This window comes from Podarcis pityusensis (assembly GCF_964106645.2).
Source record: "Podarcis pityusensis genome assembly, chromosome: 7".
NCBI lineage: Eukaryota > Metazoa > Chordata > Lepidosauria > Squamata > Lacertidae > Podarcis > Podarcis pityusensis.
In genome coordinates, this window is record NC_138031.1 from 42756451 (window position 1) to 42780565 (window position 24115).

The 24115-nt window shown below is 42.3% G+C and overlaps 1 protein-coding gene across 6 annotated transcripts; it reads left to right on the forward strand.

Annotated features, from left to right (window-relative positions):
• Positions 1–723: 723 nt before the first annotated feature.
• LOC308481756 (opsin-5-like) lies at positions 724–21893 on the forward strand. 6 transcript variants are annotated; one of them, XM_081014451.1, is made up of 8 exons: positions 724–2601; positions 4330–4499; positions 6546–6568; positions 9192–9279; positions 11863–12025; positions 14476–14603; positions 15381–15715; positions 20902–21893. In XM_081014451.1, exons 2-8 carry the CDS (start codon positions 4442–4444, stop codon positions 21517–21519), a joined length of 1413 nt encoding a protein of 470 aa, XP_080870577.1. In that variant the 5' UTR covers positions 724–2601; positions 4330–4441; the 3' UTR covers positions 21520–21893. The 6 variants fall into 6 exon arrangements, with proteins under 6 accessions (XP_080870577.1, XP_080870578.1, XP_080870580.1 ...); XM_081014452.1 differs by having other exon boundaries at positions 4366–4499; XM_081014455.1 differs by lacking the exon at positions 724–2601 and having other exon boundaries at positions 4112–4499; positions 15381–15497; positions 15642–15715.
• Positions 21894–24115: the final 2222 nt, after the last annotated feature.

Below are 24115 nucleotides of genomic sequence, written 5' to 3' on the forward strand. Positions count from 1 at the left end.
AGTGATGACAGTCCTGCATTTGGGACGCTCATTATCTGTGTTATCCAGCAAAGTCCATATATTCCATGTTCCAAAGTTCAATTGTCTTTTACGACTGCTAAGTGGTGACCCCACTGGGTGCGGTAATCCAGTCAGGGGAAAAAGTGAGGCAGACTATGTTTAGGGCACCTTTTCTAGCCCCTCCGCCTTTTTGGGGTGGGTAGAGTGGATCTTAAACAGGACTGCTCAGTTGTGGAGACAGCTGCCGAGCTACTCAACTGCCTCATTGAGTCAGAATGACTGAATCTGTATCCACCGCCCATGAGCTGGTTCATGATTAGGGGCTTCCAGATTTCATGGTCCTGCCTCTGTTACCATTTGCAGATCGTCATGGGACTTTTTTGGGTTTGGGGTGGGTTTTCGGACGACGCCTGTGCGTGAATTTGTTTTATGTGTGTAAATCAGTGCACGCTGACCAATGCACAGTCTTCACAGTAAGGCTTTGTTCCGATAGCACGAGTATCACAATGACCGGTAGATTCTTATCTGCTGCAGCCTTCATCCATCTTCACAGCTGTTGTAACATACCGTTTGTTATCTTCTGCCTGTTCTGCCGTTGAGAACTTCTTGGATCATTCTTTGTCTAGCTCCTCCCCTTTGACCTTACCACCTTAGGTGAGCCTGCTGGGAGTAGGAGACTCAGGATGGCTTCGTTCACAAGCGTCATGATCCAGTGAGTGAGTGATGATCCTGCCCCAGCCTTATCCTATTCAACTCTCCTGGTCCACGGTTAGGTTAGCGCCGTGCTCCTTAGTCGCGGTGTCATATATCAGCCCCTAGAGGGCGATGGTGTCATAGGAAGTCTGCAATTACCACCCATGTTTTATTGTTGCATTAGCACACTACAAGTATGTGCCGTTCCAAAACCTGGCACTTCTCCGACTCCAGTGCAGAAACCATCATGGTGAATGTCCGAGCGAATCTGACCACCTTCTCTATTCCCCTCTCTCTCTGCTCGGTTTGCTGCGCCGGGTATGTAAACCTTGCGGTGGTGACCGGCTTGCCCGGAGACGAGGCAGCGAATCGCAGAAGCCACGCTTCAGCTGTCAGCGTCGATGTGAACAGTGGGAAAACGGAGCATGTGCAGAGCACCTTTCGCGCGCCCATCTTGCCCCTGCTGAACAGCCATTCTCTGCATGCAACTGCTGTTTCCCACTAGGACACAGATGATCCTGTCTTAGGCTCGCACCATGAGCAGACGAATATCCACAAGATCAGTGCTGAGTGGATGGAGGGGTGTGGCTATTCTGCCGTGTTGCAGTGTCTAGCTTACCCATCCGGAGGGCCGTGAGCTGCAAAGTAGTGAGGAGGCCTGGATCCCAGCCCTGTCTCGGCCAGCGAGCTCACTGGGTTGCCTTGGGCAAATCCGATCTCCACCGCACAGTCCCTATCAGGATTGTTATCAGAACAACGTAGGATCCATTCCTTGGGGGAACAGCGGGATACAAATGTGGACGGAAATAAAATAAAAAATTTATTTACGTGAAGCAATGGTAAAGCATGGAATGGCGCTGTGTGTGTGTATGAGAGAGACGTTAATTATGTGCTTCACAACTGAAGTAACAGACACGGCCGTCTAAAGGGGGCTGTCCCTAAATCTGAATCAACCCAGAATTTAAATTCGCCCAGCAGCCCCACCGCAAGATTCCAACGAAGTAAGAACAATTCTACTTGGTTTCAGTTTTGATTGTGGGCTCCGGGTTTTCTACCCTACTTAGCGCCAGCACTTCGCCCTAGCGCAATCGCAAGGCGCACGCCAGGATCTTTTTTTTTTTTTAAATATTTTATTAGTTGAATATAAGAATAATATATAATCAAACACAAGCAATCAAATACAACCCCCCCCCATTAGCGCCAGGATCTTGAGAGCCCTTGTGCCGTCGGAGAGACGCCGCCGAGATTTCTTTGGCCAATGGGAAGATGCGGAGCAGACCTGCTTTCTTCTGACTGGAGGCGCCGCTTCAGGGTCTTTCCGCCCGCATCCAATCCAGTTTCTCAAAAGGCGGGAAGGCTGCTGGGAAGCCGCCTCATGCTGGAGGGCCAGTCGCTATCAGGGGGTGGAGGAAAGGGAAACTGCCTCGAGTTCCCCGCCCGTGGCTATAAGATGAGGGAGCCCCCGAGAGAGCGGCTCCCTTTAGCCGTTGCCATGGCCCTTCCTCCGGCCTCTCAGCAAGCGGGAGAAGCGGGCGGAGGTGAGGAAGAAGCGGAAAGTTCTGCTCCCTGAGCTCCCCAACTTGGCGCCGTCGCCTCAGGGCAAGGGGCTCCTTGTGCTTCGCGCCCGCGGGAGTTGTGGAGCGGGGCTAGTAGTAGTAGTAGCAGCGTCATGCTGGAGCAACGATTGGCTCGCCTCAGCCCCGGCTCAAGCCCGCCCCAATCCGCGCCTTCACCCTCTAGACCCGCGGGCATTGCCTTTGCCGCCTCGTGAGTCGCTGGAGGCTCCTTGGCGAAAGCGCTTCGTTTCTTTCTGGCGCTTCGCAGAGCGGCAGCGTCGGCGGCGGAGAATGCGAGCGAGCGAGCAAGCGCAGCTGCGCCGACTTCCCCGCGCGCCAGCCCGGAGCCAAGGTAAATTTGCGCGCCCGCTCACCCGGACCACCTGGCAGCTTCTAGCGAGCGCCTTGTGGGAAGGGAAACTGGCAGTCCCTAAACCTTGGACTGTTTGTTGCCTACTCGACTCTAAAGTTCCTGATGACTTGATTTTTTATTTATGTATTTATTTATTTCCAGTCCCGCCCCTCCTTTAATCTGTCTCCAGTTTTCTGCTAGGACGCCGCTGCCTGCCCGACTGAAATCTAATAGCTTCATGCCAGGCTGGATTTTGAGCAGGTGGGCCAGTGCCAAAATGAAGATGTCCTGATGTGGAGAGCAACGCCTGTTGAATCTCTGCCAGGCATCCAGTTATAATTGGACAGAAAGGTTCTGCCAGTAAAAACAATGAAATACAGATGGCAGTCCTGTTGGGTTTTCAGGTTCAGTACTAAAGCAGTGGGTTCAGAGAGGTGAGGTCAGGTACTGGTGGAAAATGAAGGCTTAGCTATGCTGTGCCTAATGAGACGTAAGTGCAAATAACAGTAGTACAAGAATGTGGTGTCTTACAGCACTGTCTAAGAAAGTTGTGGCCAATAACTATATGTTGTTATCAGTTTACTCTGTGCTGTTACTCCTTTGGTTGGCTGTGAAGGTGTCCAGCTTCTGAGAGGGTCAAGTAGCAATCCAAATGGGCAGGGTGCCCGCAACCTTCTTTTATGATCCCTGTGAGGTAGATCTTACTATATAGTTTGTGCCATGCAAGATTGCAGAAGGTGGTTGGTTACCTTGCCTTAAATTCCACAAGCTGCTTTATCCAGCATCTGCCGTGACAAAGAACTGCCAACAGCAGTTGCTAATTCTGAACATCTTTGACACTACAGCTGCTGTTGTGGATTCATCTGTCCTCTTAAGAATGCAAAAGAAGATTAAAAGAACGCACAGGGCAGGACATCTTGAAGGGGGCAATGCCTGCTCTGTTAATTTCCAAGGGAGCTGGTGTTACTTTTAGCCGGCTGGGAACTTGGAACTGTCGAGCTGTGTGATAAGGAGCAACTCTGCAACAAAGAGCATCTGAGGTAATGCCATAGCAGAGGTGCTCAACACAGCTCAGACTTTATGTGCGTATTGAGACAGGCAACATGATATTCATTCATTAGCATCTGTCAAGCTGTGAAGCTATGGTTCTTTGGCCCCTCTGTTGCAAGTACTCATGTAGTGTAAAAGGGAGCCGATTGCTCTCTGTAGTGTAGCTCTTTCATTTTAACTGCATCTCTCACCAAATTAGCTAACAGCTCTTTTTTTCCTGCTTCTGCTCTAGAAGAAGGCAGTGCTGTGTGCTCTTGCTAAATCCAGAGTACACAGAATATGGGCAAGGTGTTCTGGAGGATCCTTTCCTTTCCATAGATCTTAACTATTTGAACTTTCATTTACTATGAGCAAGGAAAGGATGTTCCTCAATCACATCACCCTTGTCTATTTCTTTATACTGCTATTGGTGAGCTTTAATTTCAAAAGTAAGTTCAGGGAGTTGTCTTTAATTGTTACTAATTGTATATGCTTTATTTAAAAACTATGATGGAGTGGATAGTAGCTAGTTGCCTGTTTCCAACCATGTGTTTGGAGTGTGACAAAATATTTGTGTCTGTTCTATAATCCAATGTACTTGTCTTTCTCTGTAGACATAACAAGTCAAAGACACTTAGGCATGCTTAAACACCAAGGTGGTTGTTTTCCCAATGATACGTTCTGCATAGTTTCTTCCAGCTTCCCAGGTGTCCATCGTATACTGCTTTTTGGCAGATGGTACGATCGAAACATATTTTCCACCTTCAGTGAGGTCTCTAAAGGTCAGGAACTCTAAACATCTAGAGCTGGAATGGCAAATGTGCAGCCCTTTTGTGTTGGACTCCCATCAGCTCAAGCCAGCATGACCAGTAGTCTAGGATGATGGGCGTTTATTTCATTTTTTTATTTATTCATACATATTTATACTTGTTTGTTTATTTATACTTTGCCTGGTGGGTGGGTATGTCCCCTATCAGTCATCTGATGTCATCATGGCATCACCTGACTGACAGGTCAGTGGCCCCACCCACACGTCAAAGTTGGCCCTTAAAGTGGGGATAGGGAAATAAAGGTCAGACTCATTGGGTCAAAAATAAATAATTAGAATGGTCATTGGAATGTAACTCTTTTTACATATGTGAGAGTTGCAGTCAAATTGTGGGCAGGTGGTGCATTTGACACTGTAGTCTATCATTTGCAGCCTTTGCATCAACAGAATTCCTATTATGAAGAGATGAAAGAGCTTGAGTAGTATATTACAAGTGGTGGTTTTTTTTCTTCTTCCAGAAATGACAGTTTCATTGAAGCTTGTGCCAGACACATTTCTGGTGGACTGTGCTTGTGGAATTTTTAACAAACTTTCCCCTTGACTCATGGTTTCTCAAAAGAAGCAAAAGGTTGGGGCTTTACCAATGTGCTTGTTTTATCCAGGCTGAGGAGTTTCAGATATTGCAGGGTAATAATAACATGTATGCAAGATACAAGTTTATCAGTAACTCACTTTCTCAAGCCAAAACTGACTGTGGTTCTTCTATTAAATTCCAAGGATGAGAAATATTGGCCACCACTCTTAGAATTATTAGGTAAATTGTATTACATAATAAAATTTGGGAAAATATTTTTTGTTCCACACAAACTTTCATTAAAAACTTATGCTTTGGTGCATGTTCTCTGATTCCTCATGTTGCTAATTGCTCTGAAAGCCTTTTGATGTCCTGTTTCCCAGCAGAGGAAAAAGGAAAGTAGAAGCAAGCTGCATTGCAGAAAGAAAAATAAGAATCTCTGGAGTCATCTTCTGCATGCATGCTATCACATACTTCCAATTACCTTGTGTTTAGACATGCAAATCAGGATATTTTATCGGATGAAGTGATTCATTTGACTGTGAGGCGTGTGGCCTGAGAAGGATTGAACATTAAATATAAACATTTGCCAGGTTTAACAGTAATGCTAGAAGGATTTTGATACTCTGAAATGTGGATGGCTATTTTTTTTTTTTTTGGCTTGGGGCCAGATTGAGGGTTCATCACCCCTCTGAGGCCCATGTGCATGCATGTGTACATGTGCAGACTTGCACACTCAAAAAGCACACACACAGCTTACACATATGTGTGTGTGGTGGTGGAGGAGGAGGACAAGCAGTGCACATATACATATACTTTGGCAGAATGGGGGAACAAGCATCCTACACACATCTACACCTGGAGGAGAAAGGGGGACAGACTCAAAAACACACACACACGCACAGAATCATATACTCGCTCCTTCCCCAATGCTTCCCTGGGAGCAAAAGCACAGGTCTGAGAGCAATCCTAGTAATATTTATTCAGAAGTCAATCCCATTCTATTCTTTCAAGTGGACTTGAGTGTTGCCTTTGCAGTGTAGCATTTTAATTGCACAAAAGCCAGCCAGCTAGCAGCTGTTCTAGCACAATGCATAGGCACATGTGTGAACAGGAGCTGGTTAAAACAGTGACTGCCAACCTTTTTGACCAGTGGCACATTTCAAAATTTGAGATAGTGTTGTGAGCACCAGTCACAAAATGGCTGCGCTGTGGGGCATAGCATAACACAAGTACAGAAATTACATCTTCTCTTCCTCCTGAGTCCCTTGGTTAGGGGTTCCAGTGAAGGCATTTGTGGGTGCCACGGCACCCATTGGCACCAAGTTGGTGACCCCTGGGTTAGAGAGTAAGGTGAGAGCAATTACTCTCTAGTACATAAAGTTAGAAGGAAGGAAAGAGAGGAAATTGATGATTGATGAAGTGGCCAGCCAAGTGTGATGGAAGGAAGAGAGAGAACAGGAAGGATGGAGATGAGGTCTGAGTAATCACTGTTATTTTCTTCACTGGGTTTGTTCCATGACAGATCAACACAATAAGGAAGGTTAAAAAAAAAAAAAAGAGTGTCAGCAGGCCTTCAAGGTAGTGACAAACAGGTATGATGCACTCTAGCAAAGTTATGAACATAAAGTTACAGAGAGAAGTAGAGGTGATATCTTATGAATACTTTGGCTGGCACCCATTGTCCTAATCAATTGAAGACATCAACTTTTGGCATATGCTTGTTGGGTCTTGCTATAAATATCTCTTGATTCCAAGCCAAAAATGATGGAGCTAGTGCAAGCCAGATATAAAACAATAAGGGATTAATAAAACTGTTCAGTATCGTGTCATATGAGGTCTCTCCAATAAAAACACAGCAGTGTTTCCAATTCTTTTGGCTCAGTTTGACCTGTTTCCATTAAAATAATTGAGAACTGATTGTCCAGTCTCCCCAGGTCCTAGATCAACTTTTTTTAAGTTCAGTTAAGTTCATATATCTATATATTTAACTTAAGTATATATCTGTCAATTAAAAAAACCTTTCATTTAATATTATATAAATTTAATATACTAGTAATTCAGTCCCATTAGTGGAAAAGGCAGGGCATAAATAAATATATAATAATAATAATCACCTAAATAAAAAAAATTCCTTCCTGTAGCACCTTAAAGACCAACTAAGTTAGTTCTTGGTATAAGCTTTCGTGTGCATGCAGAAGTGTGCATGCACACGAAAGCTTATACCAAGAACTAACTTAGTTGGTCTTTAAGGTGCTACAGGAAGGAATTTTTTTATTTCGACTATGGCAGACCAACATGGCTACCCATCTGTAACAATAATCACCTAGTAAACACTAACAGTAGCTAGTGACTGACAGCATGTGTTCTGGGAAAAGAGAAAGTTAAAATTACCTATTAAATTAGTAAAAGTCTACCATCATGGCAGGTGATGTGTGTGTGTATGTGTGTATCTGTATGTGAAAATAAGAAAATAAGCTCTGTTTTCACATACAGACACATACAGAGCCTTCATCAAGTGATCCTTTCTTGTGGAAGGGTCAGTGAGTATAGTGACGGATCCGCACATGTCTCTGAAGGCGCCCCACCCCCCGAAGGATCCCTTGCTGAAGGCTGCTCACCCACACAATGGTCTGGTCCCCACATAATTTAAAACCATAGTTAAACTAAAACTTAAATGTGAATGTACATCATGCCGGTGCTCTTTGCTGAAACCACAGGTGGCTCACACTTCCTTTGTTCCTGCTTCACTGTTGGGAAACAATACATGATCTGAATTAGCATTTACTGTATGCATAGTCCACCCCCCCAAACCTGGGTGCATAGTCCACCCTCCCCAAATCGCCCCATGAACAAACCGCAGATGTAAGCCAAACTTTAGTCACCACTCATGGGCCAACTGTAATCATGAAAATTTTGGATTTTTTAATTTTTCTGGGCTTTGGGGGGGGGCAGGGAGCTGCATCTGAATTTTTGCCCTAGTCAAAAGTAGTTTAACTAAATATTTGAATAGGTTGGGTGGTAAGTAAATGAAGCACCGTTGTTGGCATCCATCTCTCTTGAGAGACAATGGAGTGCGCTTCCAGGGGTGAAGTCAAACAGCTGGAGATTCACAGTTCTTGCTGGGGCTGCAGAAATTGGTAACTCATAACTTCTGCCTCCTGCATTGTTTTTACTACGTTACCAGCATCAGTGTGACCTCTTTGACATGCAAGCCCGGACATTGTGTGGAGGTCCTGGGCTGCCAAGACAACAAGACCACCTTGTTTTGAGTACGTAGCTTGGTGAAACATGTTTGAAGTCTGTGTGTCCCTCTGAAGGCTCTCAATCCGCTGTTCACAATCACTGATGTAAAATCTGTGATGGAAATTTCTGTTTTTGCTCATCTTTCCTTGGTAGTGCACGGTTGCTTACTCATGTTATAAATATCTTGTTAAAGTATCCTTTGGATAACTTAGTGATTGTTTTATTTGGGCAATTTTTCCATAGTGACTTCATACAGAAGTTGCATTGAGCCCTGTGAAATTAGAATTATGAATATCATAAAAGGTTGTTGATAAGGACTGTATTTGAAGAATATATTCTGTGCTATTTATACTTTTACTGTGACTTGAAAAATATTTTTTCAGCACATAGTATGCAGTATTAAAGTGATGAATTGTGAGAAGGGCATTCTTAATAAAGTTTGAATGAATAATGTCGACACTTGTGATTTTTATAGTTTATTTTTAAACATTTACCGTTATGTTTGTGGTGCCACGAAGGAACACATAAATCCAATGTCATTCTATGGCATCTTTTAGATTGGTGTGGATAAAGCTTTGGCATATTTGCAAATTGGAAAAATTATTGTAGGCATCACACATACGCTGTAGCCACATCTTATTCTATTTCCTATTGACTGCAATAAAATGTTGTATGTGCACCTATGAGTGACATATTTGTGACCCCTGCTCCAAGTAGCCTGTGCATAGTGGGCAAGTAGACTTGTGCTTGCCCAACCAGGTTGTGGGGGAGATCCCACCCAGATTCTCAGAGGGTTTGAATCTGGTCATGTTTCCTTAAAGTCTCAAAACGTCAGTTTTTAAATTACCGCGAGGCTTAAGAAAATGCCTCCACATTTATGTATCAATGCTTGAAAACACTGTACCTGAAAACTGAGGGTCCTGAGATGCACTTACCTTGAATTCTCTCTTCTTCCATCCTATTTTTTTCCAGATGGGTTCTTACTTTGTGAATGCAACATTTCATTCCAAAATAACTGAAGCAGCTGATATTATTGTTGGAATCTTCTATATTATATTTGGTAAGAGTGATTGTTTGATTTTCTCTACATATGATTGTGATATTCTCTGCATATGATGATGATTGTATTTCACATTCTAGAAAACAAAAGAAGATTTTATAACTGTGTCTCTGGCATGTGTGTGATACTGTTTAACTCCTTGGTCCACATGACCCAGGAAGCTGTTTGTGGACAAATACTGGCTCCCTCATCCTGAAGTGAGATGAGCGCCACACCCCATAGTCACCTTAAAGGTAAAGGTAAAGGTACCCCTGCCTGTACGGGCCAGTTTTGCCAGACTCTAGGGTTGTGCGCTCATCTCACTCTATAGGCCGGGAGCCAGCGCTGTCCGCAGACACTTCCGGGTCACGTGGCCAGCGTGACAAGCTGCATCTGGCGAGCCAGCGCAGCACACGGAACGCCGTTTACCTTCCCGCTGGTAAGCGGTCCCTATTTATCTACTTGCACCCGGGGGTGCTTTCAAACTGCTAGGTTGGCAGGCGCTGGGACCGAACGACGGGAGAGCACCCCGCCGTGGGGATTCTAACCGCCGACCATGCGATTGGCAAGTCCTTTACCTTACCTTTTACCCATGTATCTGTTTTCTCATTCCCGGCCCAGTCTGAGCTTTATATTGCTTATGTGTGCTTTGGTAGTAGATGCAAAGGCTGACACAATCTGAAATATAACCCATCCAGAAGGTGGCCACATTTTCCTGTGTGAAGTACATATGGAACTGGACAAGCTGCTAGAGGGGAGAATCCAACTGTAGTATATATAGACTGGAGGCCTCTGCTAGACTTGGACCCCAGCAAACCTGGATTCAGATTTCTGTTCAGCTGTGAATTCCTGGGACAGCAATGGGCAAATTACAGTCTGAGTTTCGCCCATCAATACAATGGGAATTTTAGTGACTTGCTTCACAGTATTGTAGTTGGAATGCATAAAGCAGTATGCAGAATTTCATTTTTTAAATAAGTAAGTGTAATAAAATAACTACATTTGCATTGGTTTAAATTAGTTTAAATTGAGTTTTTTATTATTGTATTTCCTTATATTTTACACTCCATTTTTACACAGAAGCATCATGGAACCCAAGGTGAAATACATGTGGTTCCAAGGAGGTCTCCCATCATCTAACCACACTTGCTTAGCTTCAGTAAGGTGGTGCCTTCATGTGCCGTCAGACCTTTAGAGACTGAAGTGTTTTCTAGTGAAGGAAATAATCTTTAAGTAATGACAATATAGGGTCTTCTGCATCTTTGAAGACTAACAAATGTATTATAGCACAAGCGTTCATGGACTAGCACCCATTCCATCAGATGCATGACGTGTAATCCTCAATTGGTAGGCATAGATACACATGGGTGTTAAGGTGGGGGGAAATGTAGAAGTTGGAGTTAAATGATGATATAATGCACAAAGTACACATTGGGGTTTTCACAGACATATTGATGTGTTGTGGGAAGCAGTGTTTTAGCTGAACTTTCACAGATAAAGAACACAGATTACAATTACTGTGGGAATAATGTTTATTGTTTCCTGGCAAGCTAGCAGAAATTTATATTGGACTTTACTGAATCTGAATCTGGTGACTTTCCTGGCAAATCAACTAACTCAAGTACTTGATGAACTAAACATTAAGACTAAATATCTCTGAGACAGTCCAGGACAGGGACAGCCAATGTGGTACCTTCTAAATGTTGCCAAATTGCAATTTGTATCATTCAACAGCATTTGGAGGGCACCACATTGGTCACCCCTGGCCTAGGTTCATAGCGTTTTAGGGCCAAATCACATGTGACTTGGGATCTTTTGGTGTGTGTTCTTTAAAACAGGCACAGGGAGTTCCAAATTTAATTGGAAGAGAGGTGTTGAGATATAAACTGTTTTGCCTTTTCCTCTATTTAGTTTCTCCGGTGTTGTGCCTCAAAAGCTGTTCTTACCCTACTTTACAAAAACACAAAGATATAGCATAATGCCTTTCCATATGGTGCATCTGTGCACAAAAGAAGATGGTGGCCATTATGGTTCAGAGGACTGATCTGGATGTGATATATTTGCCTTTTGCTTTGAGCTCAATTAGTGCCTTGAATGAGCTACTGCTCATTTTAACAGTGCAGTCAGCTAGGTTAGCTGCGGCCATCATGAAAACCTGATTGGCAATATATAAAAAGCTTGAGTGGCTTTTTAGCATTTTGTGGAGTGGGCTGCAGTCTGGGTCAGCTTAACTTGAACTAAATTTGGTTCATGGTAAGGTGCCATTAGTTCCCTGCTGCCTTGTTTTATGTCGAAATTTTTCTGTACAGATAGTATACTTTTTATTATATGGTTCATATTCATTAATTTTTACAAAATGCTCAACCACTTTGGAGGCGAGGGTGATAGGAATCAACTGTCACTGAAGGAAAGAGAACAATTTGGAAATCATGCTGCAAAATTATTATTTTTTGTAAAAACACCTATATAAAAATCATGATTAGTCATCCCTGTATGCTTTTCCCTTTAAAGCCACTGGAGAAAGGGACAACATGCTACTTTCACGCAAAGTCAAAATGCGAATGAGAGTGAAAACAGTTAACCCTTTTTTGTTTTGTCCTACAGGCATATGCTCCTTTTGTGGGAACAGTATCCTCCTCTATGTTTCCTACAAGAAAAAGAACATATTGAAACCAGCAGAGTACTTCATGATCAATTTGGCCATCAGTGACCTTGGTATGACTCTGACCTTGTACCCTCTAGCTGTTACATCCAGCCTTTCACACAGGTGTGTTCAATGTGCATCCACTGAAGTTCTCTGTTAGTAGGAAACAGTAACTAAACTTTTCTTCTTCCACATTTTTTTATTGCTATAGTGATGAATAATTCCAAGGGCTGAGAAAAGCAGTCTTTCAAGCTGCTGGCAGTAATTAGTATTCTGAGCTGCACAACACTGTTGTCACTTAGGATACCTTTGGGGGAAAAGTTGCATTCATTCAGTACAATTACTCCACCTGGTTTCCTAATTTTCGGTGGAAGGAATAACAAAAGATCCAGCTTCCCTTTCTACAGTAATACATGTCATTGTTACTTAGTTACAAATGATTTTTATTTTTTTTACAGAGTGAAATTCTGTTACAATTGAAATGAAAGGAACACATTAGTGGAATTGCTTATGTTTCTTTTTCAAGGTTATGTGTTCTGACGCTCATGACCTCATCATGAAAACTGCTGTAGCCACTCCCCAGGGATAATCCCTAGCCATGCCTCCAAGGAGTTGTGTGGATCCGTTATACACACACACAAGTGCAATTATACATTGTTACCTGGGAGTAAGCTCCAATGACTGCATACATTTAACTTGTACAGTGGTACCTCGGGTTACAGATGCTTCGGGTTACAGACGCTTCGGGTTACAAACTTTGCTAACCAGGAAGTGCTTGCTCCAGTTTAAGAACTTTGCCCTAGGATAAGAACGGAAATCGTGAGCCAGTGGCAGCAGAAGGCCCCATCAGCGAAAGCGTGCCTCAGGTTAAGAACCGTTTCAGGTTAAGAACGGACCTCGGAAAGAATTAAGTTCTTAACCCAAGGTACCACTGTAAAACACATTGAGCTTTAACTAAAAATATTTATCCAGCAGAAATAAAACTTTTAGCTTTTAATTTGAAATGCATAAAAAGGTAAAGGACCCCTGACAGTTAAGTCCAGTCATGAATGACTCTGGGGTTGCGGTGCTCATCTCACTTTACTGGCCGAGGGAGCTGACGTTTGTCTGCAGACAGTTTTTCCGGGTCATGTGGCCAGCATGACTAAGCCGCTTCTGGTGAAACCAGAGCAGCGCACGGAAACACCGTTTACCTTCCTGCAAGAGCAGTACCTATTTATCTACTTGCACTTTGATGTGCTTTCGAACTGCTAGGTTGGCAGGAGCTGGGACTGAGCAACGGGAGCTTACCCCGTCGCGGGGAACCCTGACCTTCCAATCGGCAAGCCCCAGGCTCAGTGGTTCAGACCACAGCGCCACCTGCGTCCCATTTGAAATGCGTACAATTTTGCAAATAAGTGTTACTGTTTAAATTACTGGTAGAAAAGTAGGAATTCCATCAAAGAAAAAGAAAGAAGCACCCAGCATCTGCTCTGTTATTTTCCTCATTATCTGGCTTCCTCTATGCTATGCTTGTCACAAAGAAATGTAAAAGCCTCATTACTGTCTCATTCACTTGCCAGAGCAAGGCTTCTCTTAATTACCTGGCACTCTTGCAGATGGTGACATCAGTCCTGCTTTGAAAAAAAGTCAGAGTTGTGCTCCCCAGTATTCCCTGCCATTAGTTGTAATTGTAAATCTTTTGCACAGCCTATGAGTGGTTGAAAAATCCCCCCTTGTACTCGGAAGATTTGAACAGTTGCTCATGCCACTTTTGACCAGCTCTAGGTACTCTTGGGGGAGATCAATTTCAGTCAGGCTTTTGGCACTGAGACTTGGATGGTCTATGTCAGGAGATAGACACAGATTTAAGAGTTCATCTTTGGGACTTAAGTTGATGGGGGCAATTAATACAAGGTAGATATTATTATTAATATGGCTTATTATAAAAGTAATTTTCTTTAATTTAAATACCTCGTTCTTCTATGTACTGCTGTCAAAATGGGAAGGGGCCCAGTAAAGTATCTGATGACAGGGTGTCAGGACAAATAAGCAAACAATTGCAGTACTCCCATAACTTGTGTGAGAGAGCATTACACTGGAGTTTCCTTTTCTTTAGACTTCAGTTCTCTCTCAATATGTAAGAATATTAAATCTGCACATCCACAATTTTCAAATGTGCCTTTTCTCCACCCAACTTCAAGCAGCCATTTTTCAAGTTAAATGGTATCAAGCAGACACTACTTTCCAGAGATACAGGCAAGATACTGAACACTTTTATAGAATGGTGTGTTATTTCTTTAATGAGTTTATATATTGGTCAGAATCCTTCCAGATGCATGCTGTGTTTTCAGTTATGTTTTTAAAATATGAAGCAACATAATTTCTTTCATGGGATGGTTACAAGCATTTACGTGCATTAATTTTTTATAGACAAATAAAGATACATTAAGGTTCCTCTTGGCTCAGAATGAGCATGGACTATAATCAGTATTGCTATCTCAGTACAGTAGTGACCCTTGAAAGTTACTTTTGAATATATGACTGAGAAGAATATTTTTTGATATTAATAACTGTTTCATTTTTCTTCCTAGGTGGTTATTTGGCCAACAGGTTTGCTTGTTCTATGCATTTTGTGGAGTATTTTTTGGAATCTGCAGTCTGTCTACACTAACATTACTGAGTACTGTGTGCTGCCTAAAAATTTGCTTCCCAACTTATGGTAAATATATTTTTTTTCTTTCCTTCTGCACAAATATAGAAGAACCAAGAGTTATGCAACACTAATTTTGGTACTAAATGCTTTGGCGAGGTTATCATTGTGGCAGTTCTAGTATGGCCATTGAGTCTCAGGAAATGGAGTGTTAGGGAGCATGATCTCTCTCTCTTTCTCTGTCTTTCTTTCTGTCTCTCTCTCTCTGTAGAAGCGTTCCCCCCTTTTTGTGAATAATACTGTTATAACGTGCATTGGAGGGCTGTTGAATAGCAACACAATGTACATGTCATGACAGAACATAATTACTTGCTTACTATGTATAGGTCAGGGATGTTCAACAGGTTATTTATTAGACCTGAGCCCCTAAATTAACAAATAATTTCTCCCTAAAAAAAGCTCAACCAAAAGGGGTAGATCACTGCCAGATTTTAATCATGTGAGTAGATTGTAGTCTCTAGGAAGTTGGATGTCCCTCGTATAGGCCAACCTGGGTTGCTTTGTTCCTTTGGTTTGGACATAACACTATGTTTTGCTCCTCACACTGGTCATGGTTGGTTTGAGTAAATATTGGGTTGGGCATACGAGTTGGGTTGGGCATACTAGTTGTAGCTAATGAGAGTTAGAATCCAATAAATTCTGGAAGGCCATAAGCTAGTCACCACTTCTCTGTAGACAATAAACAGAGAGACCTGTATTTTGATTTGTAGACTTAAAACCAGCTGCAGTATTATTACAAGCAACATCTCACCCATGTATCTTAAATGTGAATATTTTGTATTTCAGGGAATAGATTTAGGAGAGAACATGGCTGGATCTTGATAGGATGCAGTTGGGCCTATGCAGCCATTTTTGCCCTCTCCCCACTGGCTCACTGGGGAGAATATGGAGCCGAACCTTATGGTACAGCATGTTGCATTGACTGGTATTCATCAAATATAAACACAACAGCAATGTCTTACACGATTGTCCTTTTTGTCTTCTGTTTCATTATCCCCTGTGGAGTAATTGTTACCTCCTATACTCTTATTCTGATTACGGTGAAAGACTCCAGAAAAGCAGTGGAGCAACATGTCCTGGGACCCACCAGGATGAGCAACGTGCAGGCTGTTACAGCCAAGGTATTTAAAAAGCCATGTTCTTTTTTCATCACCTATTGATTTTCACTGTTTTTCAAAAAGTATTTTATTGCTTTTTCACATGTAATAAACATAATTCAAAGCCCCATAAACAACAACAATAGCAACTAGTCTGCCATTTCTTGGGGAAAGGCATAGCAGCAGCTCAAAATCAGAAACAGTTTATAATGCATATTAAATACTCTAATTTAATAGGTCTTGCCAGATGTTTCCATGGATCTGTTGGGGTTGTTTCAATTGATCATAGTAGGGAACTGTGGTTTAAAGAGATCAGGATCAAAGTGCTGAAGCCAGGGATCAGGGGAGGGCACAGCAATTGAGCCTGGTACTTGTTCCCTGCTTAATAAAATGGGGTTCTTTTAAGCCAGGAATGATAGGTCTGACTCTCTACTCTAGATATGAAACTTTGCTGAGACTCTGCCTAGCTCTGCAGGGGAAAGAAACAAAGCATGCTTTGCCAAAAGAATTTAAACTTAGTCCTCAGTCTAATGGGTCCAACAGGCTCTTGCGCTCACCCCAAAATTACTAATTGCCTGAGCTATACATAGTCAAAAGCAAAATCCCATTGAGTTCAACGAGGTTTACCCTCCAGTAAGCATGCAGAGAACCCTAAGTCCAGAATAGCAGTGATGACTAAACCACTAACTTCTGCACCCGTTCCCACTTTCTCTTTCCCCTGTCATGAAGGGAGACAAGTTGCCCCTTGCCCCTCTCACAGTCTCTGCAGTTCATGAAGAACTTGGATGGGGGAGAGAGCTTATCAGAGGGGAGGACACTCTTGCCATTGGCATTCTAGCAAGGGGAACAGATGAGACCTTTTTCTACTACTCTGCAATTTGGGTCATGGGAATAACATACAGGACTAGTCCCATGACTAAAAATCAAAATGTGGGGGAATCAATGCAGGCTATTTACATATTTTATCAAAATGGAGACATCCACAATACAACAAAACAGTTTTAATGTAGTTTGTTGTGGTATTATACTTTCCTTTATGCATATTTGTTGACTCTAAATCTGATTCAAATTAAAAATTTACATGGCAGCATTTTGGAAAATTAGATTAGGGAAATAATCCTTCAGATATCTTTGTGTCTCTACCTCTTTACTGAGGTGGTACTAAAATGTAAGATAGCTAAGTTAGAAAATGTGTATCTTCTGGAGACAAATGGACGGAGATTGCCCTGATGGGACAAATCTGACGTTTTTGCAAGGACATTCTAGGGAGGAAGTTGTTTAGCTTTTGGGCTGCTGGCTCAGTCAACATTTCAGGAAGGCCGAGATTATTCAGGATCAGGCCAATGGTAGCTAGAATCTTAAGAGTTGCTTATGGGTAATTTACAAACCATTTGCTCAGCTGTAGTTCCACTGAGATCAATGAAGCCACACGATTCTATATAGCCTGTAAATTATGGTGTGTTTTAGGCAATGACGCTCTTTGCCGTATATCACAGCACCATAACTTGTTTGCCAGAAGTGTTAAGTGCAATATATCATCAAAGTACATTTTAGATGCAAGGTTCATTGTCCTGTTGATTAATGCCTGCAGAGTTTCTGTTTAATGATTGAACAATCAGAGACTACATTGATTCTGGCCTGCAATCTGTCAATGTGTTCACTGTTAATTCATGCAGTCTATGGAACCTCCATCTTTCTGTTATTATGCTGTTAGCATAGTACTATTGTACTATCTAATGTCATGGAGGAGGTAAGCCTTGCTGCAAGAGGGGAAAACTTAGTTCCTTTTGTATTCTTCTGAATCTAGTCCAACATATATCATGTATTTATCAATGGAGTGGTAAAACTGATGACCAGATTGCTAAACAGCTTTTGATTTAAATTCAGTCCTAAAGCAATCTTTAGCAGTTAGTCTCTCCCATTTTAAAGGCTACATGAGTATATTTTAGAAAACAAATATAAAAATAGATGCAATTTGTGTAAACTCTGCAAGGGTGAAGGCAGGAGGAAAGGGTTTGTCTTGCTGTAGGCCCTGTCAAGTAGGAGCCCATGATAATCTCACCAAATATACACATCTGTTGCAGCAATACTAGTTTAACTTAGGGAAATGTCCTATCATTAACTGTCTCCTGGACTCAACAAGTCACTTCCCTTTAGAAGTGATAAGTTGTACTGGAATATAGGCTTGAGCATACCAATGGCAGGGTGCCCACTCACTCCAAGCACCCTGTCGCCATCCCCAGGCTGCATAAGCAAAGCATCATAATTGCCATCTAGTCTTCCTGATGTGGTCACTGGTGCTGAACAAGTTGGTTTCCATGGCTGCTGTGCACTTATGTTGACAGCCTTTTGCCTTTAATGGAATCTGTGGATAGAAGAAGCAAGAGAAGAGGGCTATGATATTCTGAAATTATACTGAAGCATGAACAGGAATTGTGTTTGGCACTGAGTTTCCTGTCTAAGAATAAAGAATCCAGTTCTTCTGACTTCTGTTCCTAATACTTTTCATGGTGCCAAAGACTGCTTGTTGGTCCACATTTTACACTTGTGGAAATTTTGGCTTGTGAACAGGAGTCTTACCAGCTTTTACACTAATGCTAGATTTAGGGTTGGTGCTATAACCAGACCCTTGATTTTCTAGTACCCGGGCTTGTAGGAATCTTAAAAATGTTAACGTTTCATTAACGTTCATGGGGAAGGGAATTAGTGCTCACACCTGGATCTCCAAGCTGAAGTTTGCCTTGTGCCACCCACTGAGATGGAGGGAGCCGCCTTGTTTCTATGGCCAGTGTAGTAGCATACATGTCACTCTAATTCATAATGTGGCCTCCATGCTCCAGCAGTTTTGGCCCAATTGGAAGTAAGCATGGGCAGGCCAGAAGTGATGTTTATGGCCTGCTCACTCAGGATGATCTTGTCTCTCATGCCAGGCCATAAAGGGGAAGAGTGACAATAGAGTGATAGAGACACACCAAGGGTGTGGCTTCATTGTACCTTTCCCCCAGTGCATTCTTCAATGGAGGAGTGATTGGAATCAGGTGTGCATCATGTTTTATTAAAAGCGAATGTAGGCAGATGAAATCTGGACTCACTTGTTCGGGGGGGGGGATGACTTGCCAAGCCTCCTTTGAAGAAAGATTGGGACTCACTGAGTGCATTCTTAGGACCTCCCCTTCACCCCTAGGAGGATTGTGACAGCAGATAATGGTGGGGAGGTAGCCTGTGATTAACTGCAGCTGATCAATCTTTTAATCTGTGAGAGCTTTTAGCTCCACTAAAAAGAACAGATGCTGGCACTATGAAATATGTATAGGTAATTGGTTGTCAAAGCAAATGATTATATATCCTTGCTTTATTTATAGTTGCAACCAATATTCTTAAGTGCTAATATAAAAAAAGAACCTTCCTATTTCAGAACTATTATATACCCCATTTGATAAATGCTTCCGAAAAATGGAGGAGAGCAGCAGGAGATAAACAGAGCAGATATGCTGGCTTTGATGTTGACATTCTCTTGATATTTTAAAGCACATTTATAGTGGAGGTGAAATGGTCTTTATTGGCTTTTATCTTTATTGAGCCTCACAAAGTTGTTTGAAGCTTTGCATATGCATCCAGAAGTAGAAGCAGGTATGGTAAAAGTGGACCTAGCTTGTATGGCCAATGTTCAGGGATGATGGGAGTTGGCGTCCACAGCATCTGGAAGACCCAACATTGGCTACCCCTGCCATAAAGACTAAAATATGAAGCACCTTTTAAGGATCACCTCAATTTTTGAGGCTTTGTGACTGGTGCTTCTTTCCTCTTCCATTTTTGGACTGAATGTAAGATTGCATGAAATGGCATAATTCTTGAGTGCTTTGTAACGGTCAAAGTGTTGGGCAGGATGCAGCAACAAGGCAATTTAAGTAAAGACTTAAGTTGCCTCAAATAAAGAGTTTGCATACTCTCTGAACTCTCTCTCTCTCTCTGTGTGGGTGTGGGTGTGGGTATGTGAATGTAAGATCAAATGTAAGAACACCACTTTTGTGAGCATGGAAATGCTGTTTGCAGGCTGACTGCTTCCAGGTTTTAACCTTGGAAAATGGAAGAACCATTGCTGTGCTTTGGTAGCAAAGCCATAGTGTTTGTTTTGTATGATGGGATTCCTATTGCACTAGCAGAGGGGAAGATATGGGACCTGAGCTATGCAGCCAACTGCAGAGACTGTCTCAGTTCTCCTGCTGTGGATCCATCATTGAAGTGTGAAATCATTTTTAAGCATGCTTTTATTGTTAGTGCTTTTATTGTTAAATCGCTTCAGGGTATAGGAAGCAACCAATAAACTCACAAATAAAATAAATAAGAATAGAAATAATATCTATTTTGTCTGCCATTTAGCTTGCAAGATGCACCTGGATCTCCTTGACTATGATTGGATGCTATGCTCTTTGAATATATTCATAGCCATTTGTAGCCTATTTGCAATCTTGGCTGCCCAGTGTAGGTTATAAACTCTGCATGTGGAGAGCCAGTGTGGTGTAGTGGTTAAGAGCGGTAGTCTCGTAATCTGGGTAACCGGGTTCGCGTCTCCGCTCCTCCACATGCAGCTGCTGGGTGACCTTGGGCCAGTCATACTTCTTTGAAGTCTCTCAGCCCCACTCACCTCACAGAGCGTTTGTTGTGGGGGAGGAAGGGAAAGGAGAATGTTAGCCGCTTTGAGACTCCTTAAAGGGAGTGAAAGGCGGGATATCAAATCCAAACTCTTCTTCTTCTTCTTCTTCTTCTTCTTCTTCTTCTTCTTGGGAGCGACCATATCACAAAGTCTAGGGGACTGAAGGAGCTAAATGCATGTTTAGTAGCTATGGCCACTTGGTTATTGTGGTGGCAAGTATGCATGTGGAAAAGGGCCAAGTATTAGACAAATCTCCACCAAATGAATTCATCTGGTTAACATTATTAAAAACAAAGCACATCTTATTTAAAACAATAAAGCCAATGAGAGTATAAATGATGACACCGTAATTGTTAGAACTGCAAACTGTAATTAAATAGACTAAAAGCCAAACCAGATCTGTTAATGGCCCTGAAATTGACTGACAGTCATGCCATCACTCTTAGGCAGTTGTTGCTTGGAGGTGGGACAGTGAATTAGGCAATCTATTGGTCTAACCCACCTACTGTTTTGTTTTGAATAGCACAAACTTTCTTTTCTTCTTTTAACTTTGCAGCTGAGCATTGCTGTATGCATTGGATTTTTTGCTGCCTGGAGCCCATATGCCGTCATTGCCATGTGGGCAGCCTTTGGGTCAATAGAGAGGATTCCTCCACTAGCCTTTGCTGTACCTGCTGTTTTTGCCAAGTCTTCAACACTCTATAACCCAGTTATGTATCTTATGCTAAAGCCTAATTTCCGAAGCACTATTGCCAAAGATTTTGCTGTTCTCCAACAATTATGCATCAAAACTTGTTTTTGTCTCAAGCATGTACAGAGCTGTTCTTACAGATCAGTTCTGGAAGTCCACTCGAAATCATTTAAGGGCAGACATGAATCCAGCAGTAACTCCATGCAGATAGTAGAAGGATGTTCTTATTTTCCCTGTGAAAAGTGCAATGATACCTTTGAATGCTTCAAGAACTACCCAAAGTGCTGCCAGGACAGGCTAAGCACCATGGAACACACACTTCAAGAAAACATACCCTTGGAAAATAAAATTCAATCGAACGCAAAGCATGCTTCTGAAAAATATGTAAAGGTTGTTGTCCGAGGAGAAAAAAACAGTGAGATTGATAGTTTGGAAGTAACATTAGAAAACATACCTATGGATACTAGGTTTGTCAACCTCTAGAGTATGTTTAATGAAATGCTCCAGGTAATAATTTAATTGCACCAGACTTAACGAATGTAAAACTTTTCTAAGCACTACCCTATTTTTATACAGTTATTTTTATTTCCTTATTACCCATGGGAGGACGAAGTAATGCAGCATAAATATGTTTAAAAGTGTATTTGACTTTCATCATGTCCACAACCATACCTATGTGCATTCAGAACAAATTGTGTACTACTGCATTTCATTCGCTTCTGATTTTTTGAGTTTCAGAACTTATGTCCTTTGCTTCACAGAAGCAAACCACTTCATACTTGTGAGGCTTTTCTGCAAAACATTAATTCTTCAGATGCTTGGTAAATAAATTTTATGTGCTGCATATTCATCAAAAAGCTTGGTCTAGGTTTTCTGAGAGCCCTTTCAGAGAGGTAATGTCCATTGAACTGTTAATAGTTCCACAAGGCATATGGTACCCCCCCCCCGGAGGCTATGAACAGTTTTTTTCCATTTTCAGCTTAGGCTACTGTTCACAGCTCCTTTCTCATGCAGTTTTCTTTCCAAGAGAGGGAGTGGGAAATTTTCCTTTCTCTGGTACATTCCCATGTTGCTCTTGGAACACTTACAGTCAGTTCCACTCATGCATGAGTGCCCCAGCCTGGCCTTTCAAGAACAAACTTGTGAGGGGCCAGATGTTTCCTGTATTTCTGAACTTACAGCATGAGAAGCATTATAAGGCTATCATTACTTCTTTCAACGAGGCACCTACTTCTCCCACAACAAAACTCAGAAGCTGAGCCACTTGGGACAAGGTGCAGAAGATATTAGCTGCCCCTGGGCTGTAGCCAGGGAAGGAGCTTATCCACACGCAAGAGGATCACTTTGTACTCTGTCTACCCTGGAACTGGCACCCTGCTCTTAAAAACATTTTCTGCTACCATACTTACCTGAAGCAGGTAATTAGTGTCACTGAGTTGTCAGTGCCTGACCTGAAGACAGATAGTGCCTGCCCCTCTAATCGCAAGAAATTATTTGGGAAAGGTTGCTCTTGCCAAAGGCCTGCTACTCTTTTAACCTTCTGTCCCTCTCCCTCATAGCTGTTTTGCTTTGCAAAAGCTGGAGAAGGGGGTGGGATTAAAGAGATGTAAATACAATAGTGACACATTCAGACTCTTCATCTAGGCAAAAAGCAATATAATCAAATGTAGATGTATAGGATGGGGGATACCTGACTTGACATGTGAAAATGACCCCAGGATTGGATCTCAAGATTATAAACTATTAGCTGCTGAAAATGAGTTGATAAGGTGATGCAGCTTCAAACAAGGCTAATATTCTGCACTAATCATACCTCATCTGGAGTACTTTGTTCAGTTTTGAGTGCTGTGACACAGGAAGGTTGTGGATGAATCAGAAATGGTTCAGAGAAGAAGAATGGGTGGTTAGAGATGTAGAAAACAAGTTCTCTCAGAGAAGGTTGAAAAAATTGGGTATCTTTAGCATGAACAAGAGAAGGCTGAGAGGAACATCAAAGATTCAAAGGACTGATACATAATACTTGTTCTCTGGTGCCCTGGAGGGCAGGACTTAAGGACAGTTTTCAGCTGAACATTAAAATAAACTTAACAGTAGGAGCAGTTTGACTGTGGAATCAGTTACTTGCAGGGGTGATGGGTTCTTCCTTGTCAGAAGCCTTGAAGGAAAAGCTGAAGGTGCTCTAGGTTTGGATTTTCTCCATCAAGCAGGGGTTGGTTAGATGCTTCACAAGGCCTCTTTGGTTCTAAGATTCTATTTGGTAGCCATTCAGAATCACCGAGGCAAATAGATAAAGAAGTGAATTTGATTTATGGGAATTGTAGCTCTGGGAGGTAATGGGACATCTCCCAACAACTCTCAGCACCTTTAACAAACTACAACTCCCAGAATTCTTTGGGGGAAAGCCATGACAGTTTAAATTGGCATCACAGTGCTTCAAATGCATAGTGTGAATGTGACCTAGAACTGTGCTGCACCAGATGAATATGGAAAAATAATATCAATAAATACCTATACACTGATCCATATAGTAATATGACTATGTGCTTTGAGGCTCCTCCTCTCTCCAATACTGCACTAAAATGAAGACTATGGCTTGGATCCCAATTTTTGTTCCCATGAACAGAACAGAATTATTAATGGGGGGGGGGTGGGGTGGCTTGGCTTGGCTTGGCTTGGCTTCCCTGCCTGTTGAAGACCCCTGTGTGCCCTCTCCAAATCTCCTGATAGTTGAAGGGCTCTATGCAATAGAGTGACACAGGGCATGATTGGAAGAGGCATGGGAAATCAGCAACCTCCATGCATTAGCAAAAGTGTTTTTCATTTGGGCAACACTACCCAGCGGTGCCAACTTGAATAAAATAATGGGGGTGGGGGACAGGTAAACCCTGCCCCACATAACCAGTCACATGACACAGCACCCACCCACCATTTGAATGGCAATGCCCATTAACTTTGGGAGGGCCTGGCTCCCTCAAATATTTTATGGGGAGGCGCAAAGGGAACTTAGCCCCTAGGAGCTGGCTCCTATGGCATCAACCTTTTGGATCTTGAGCACCCATAGATTTTACAATATCACACA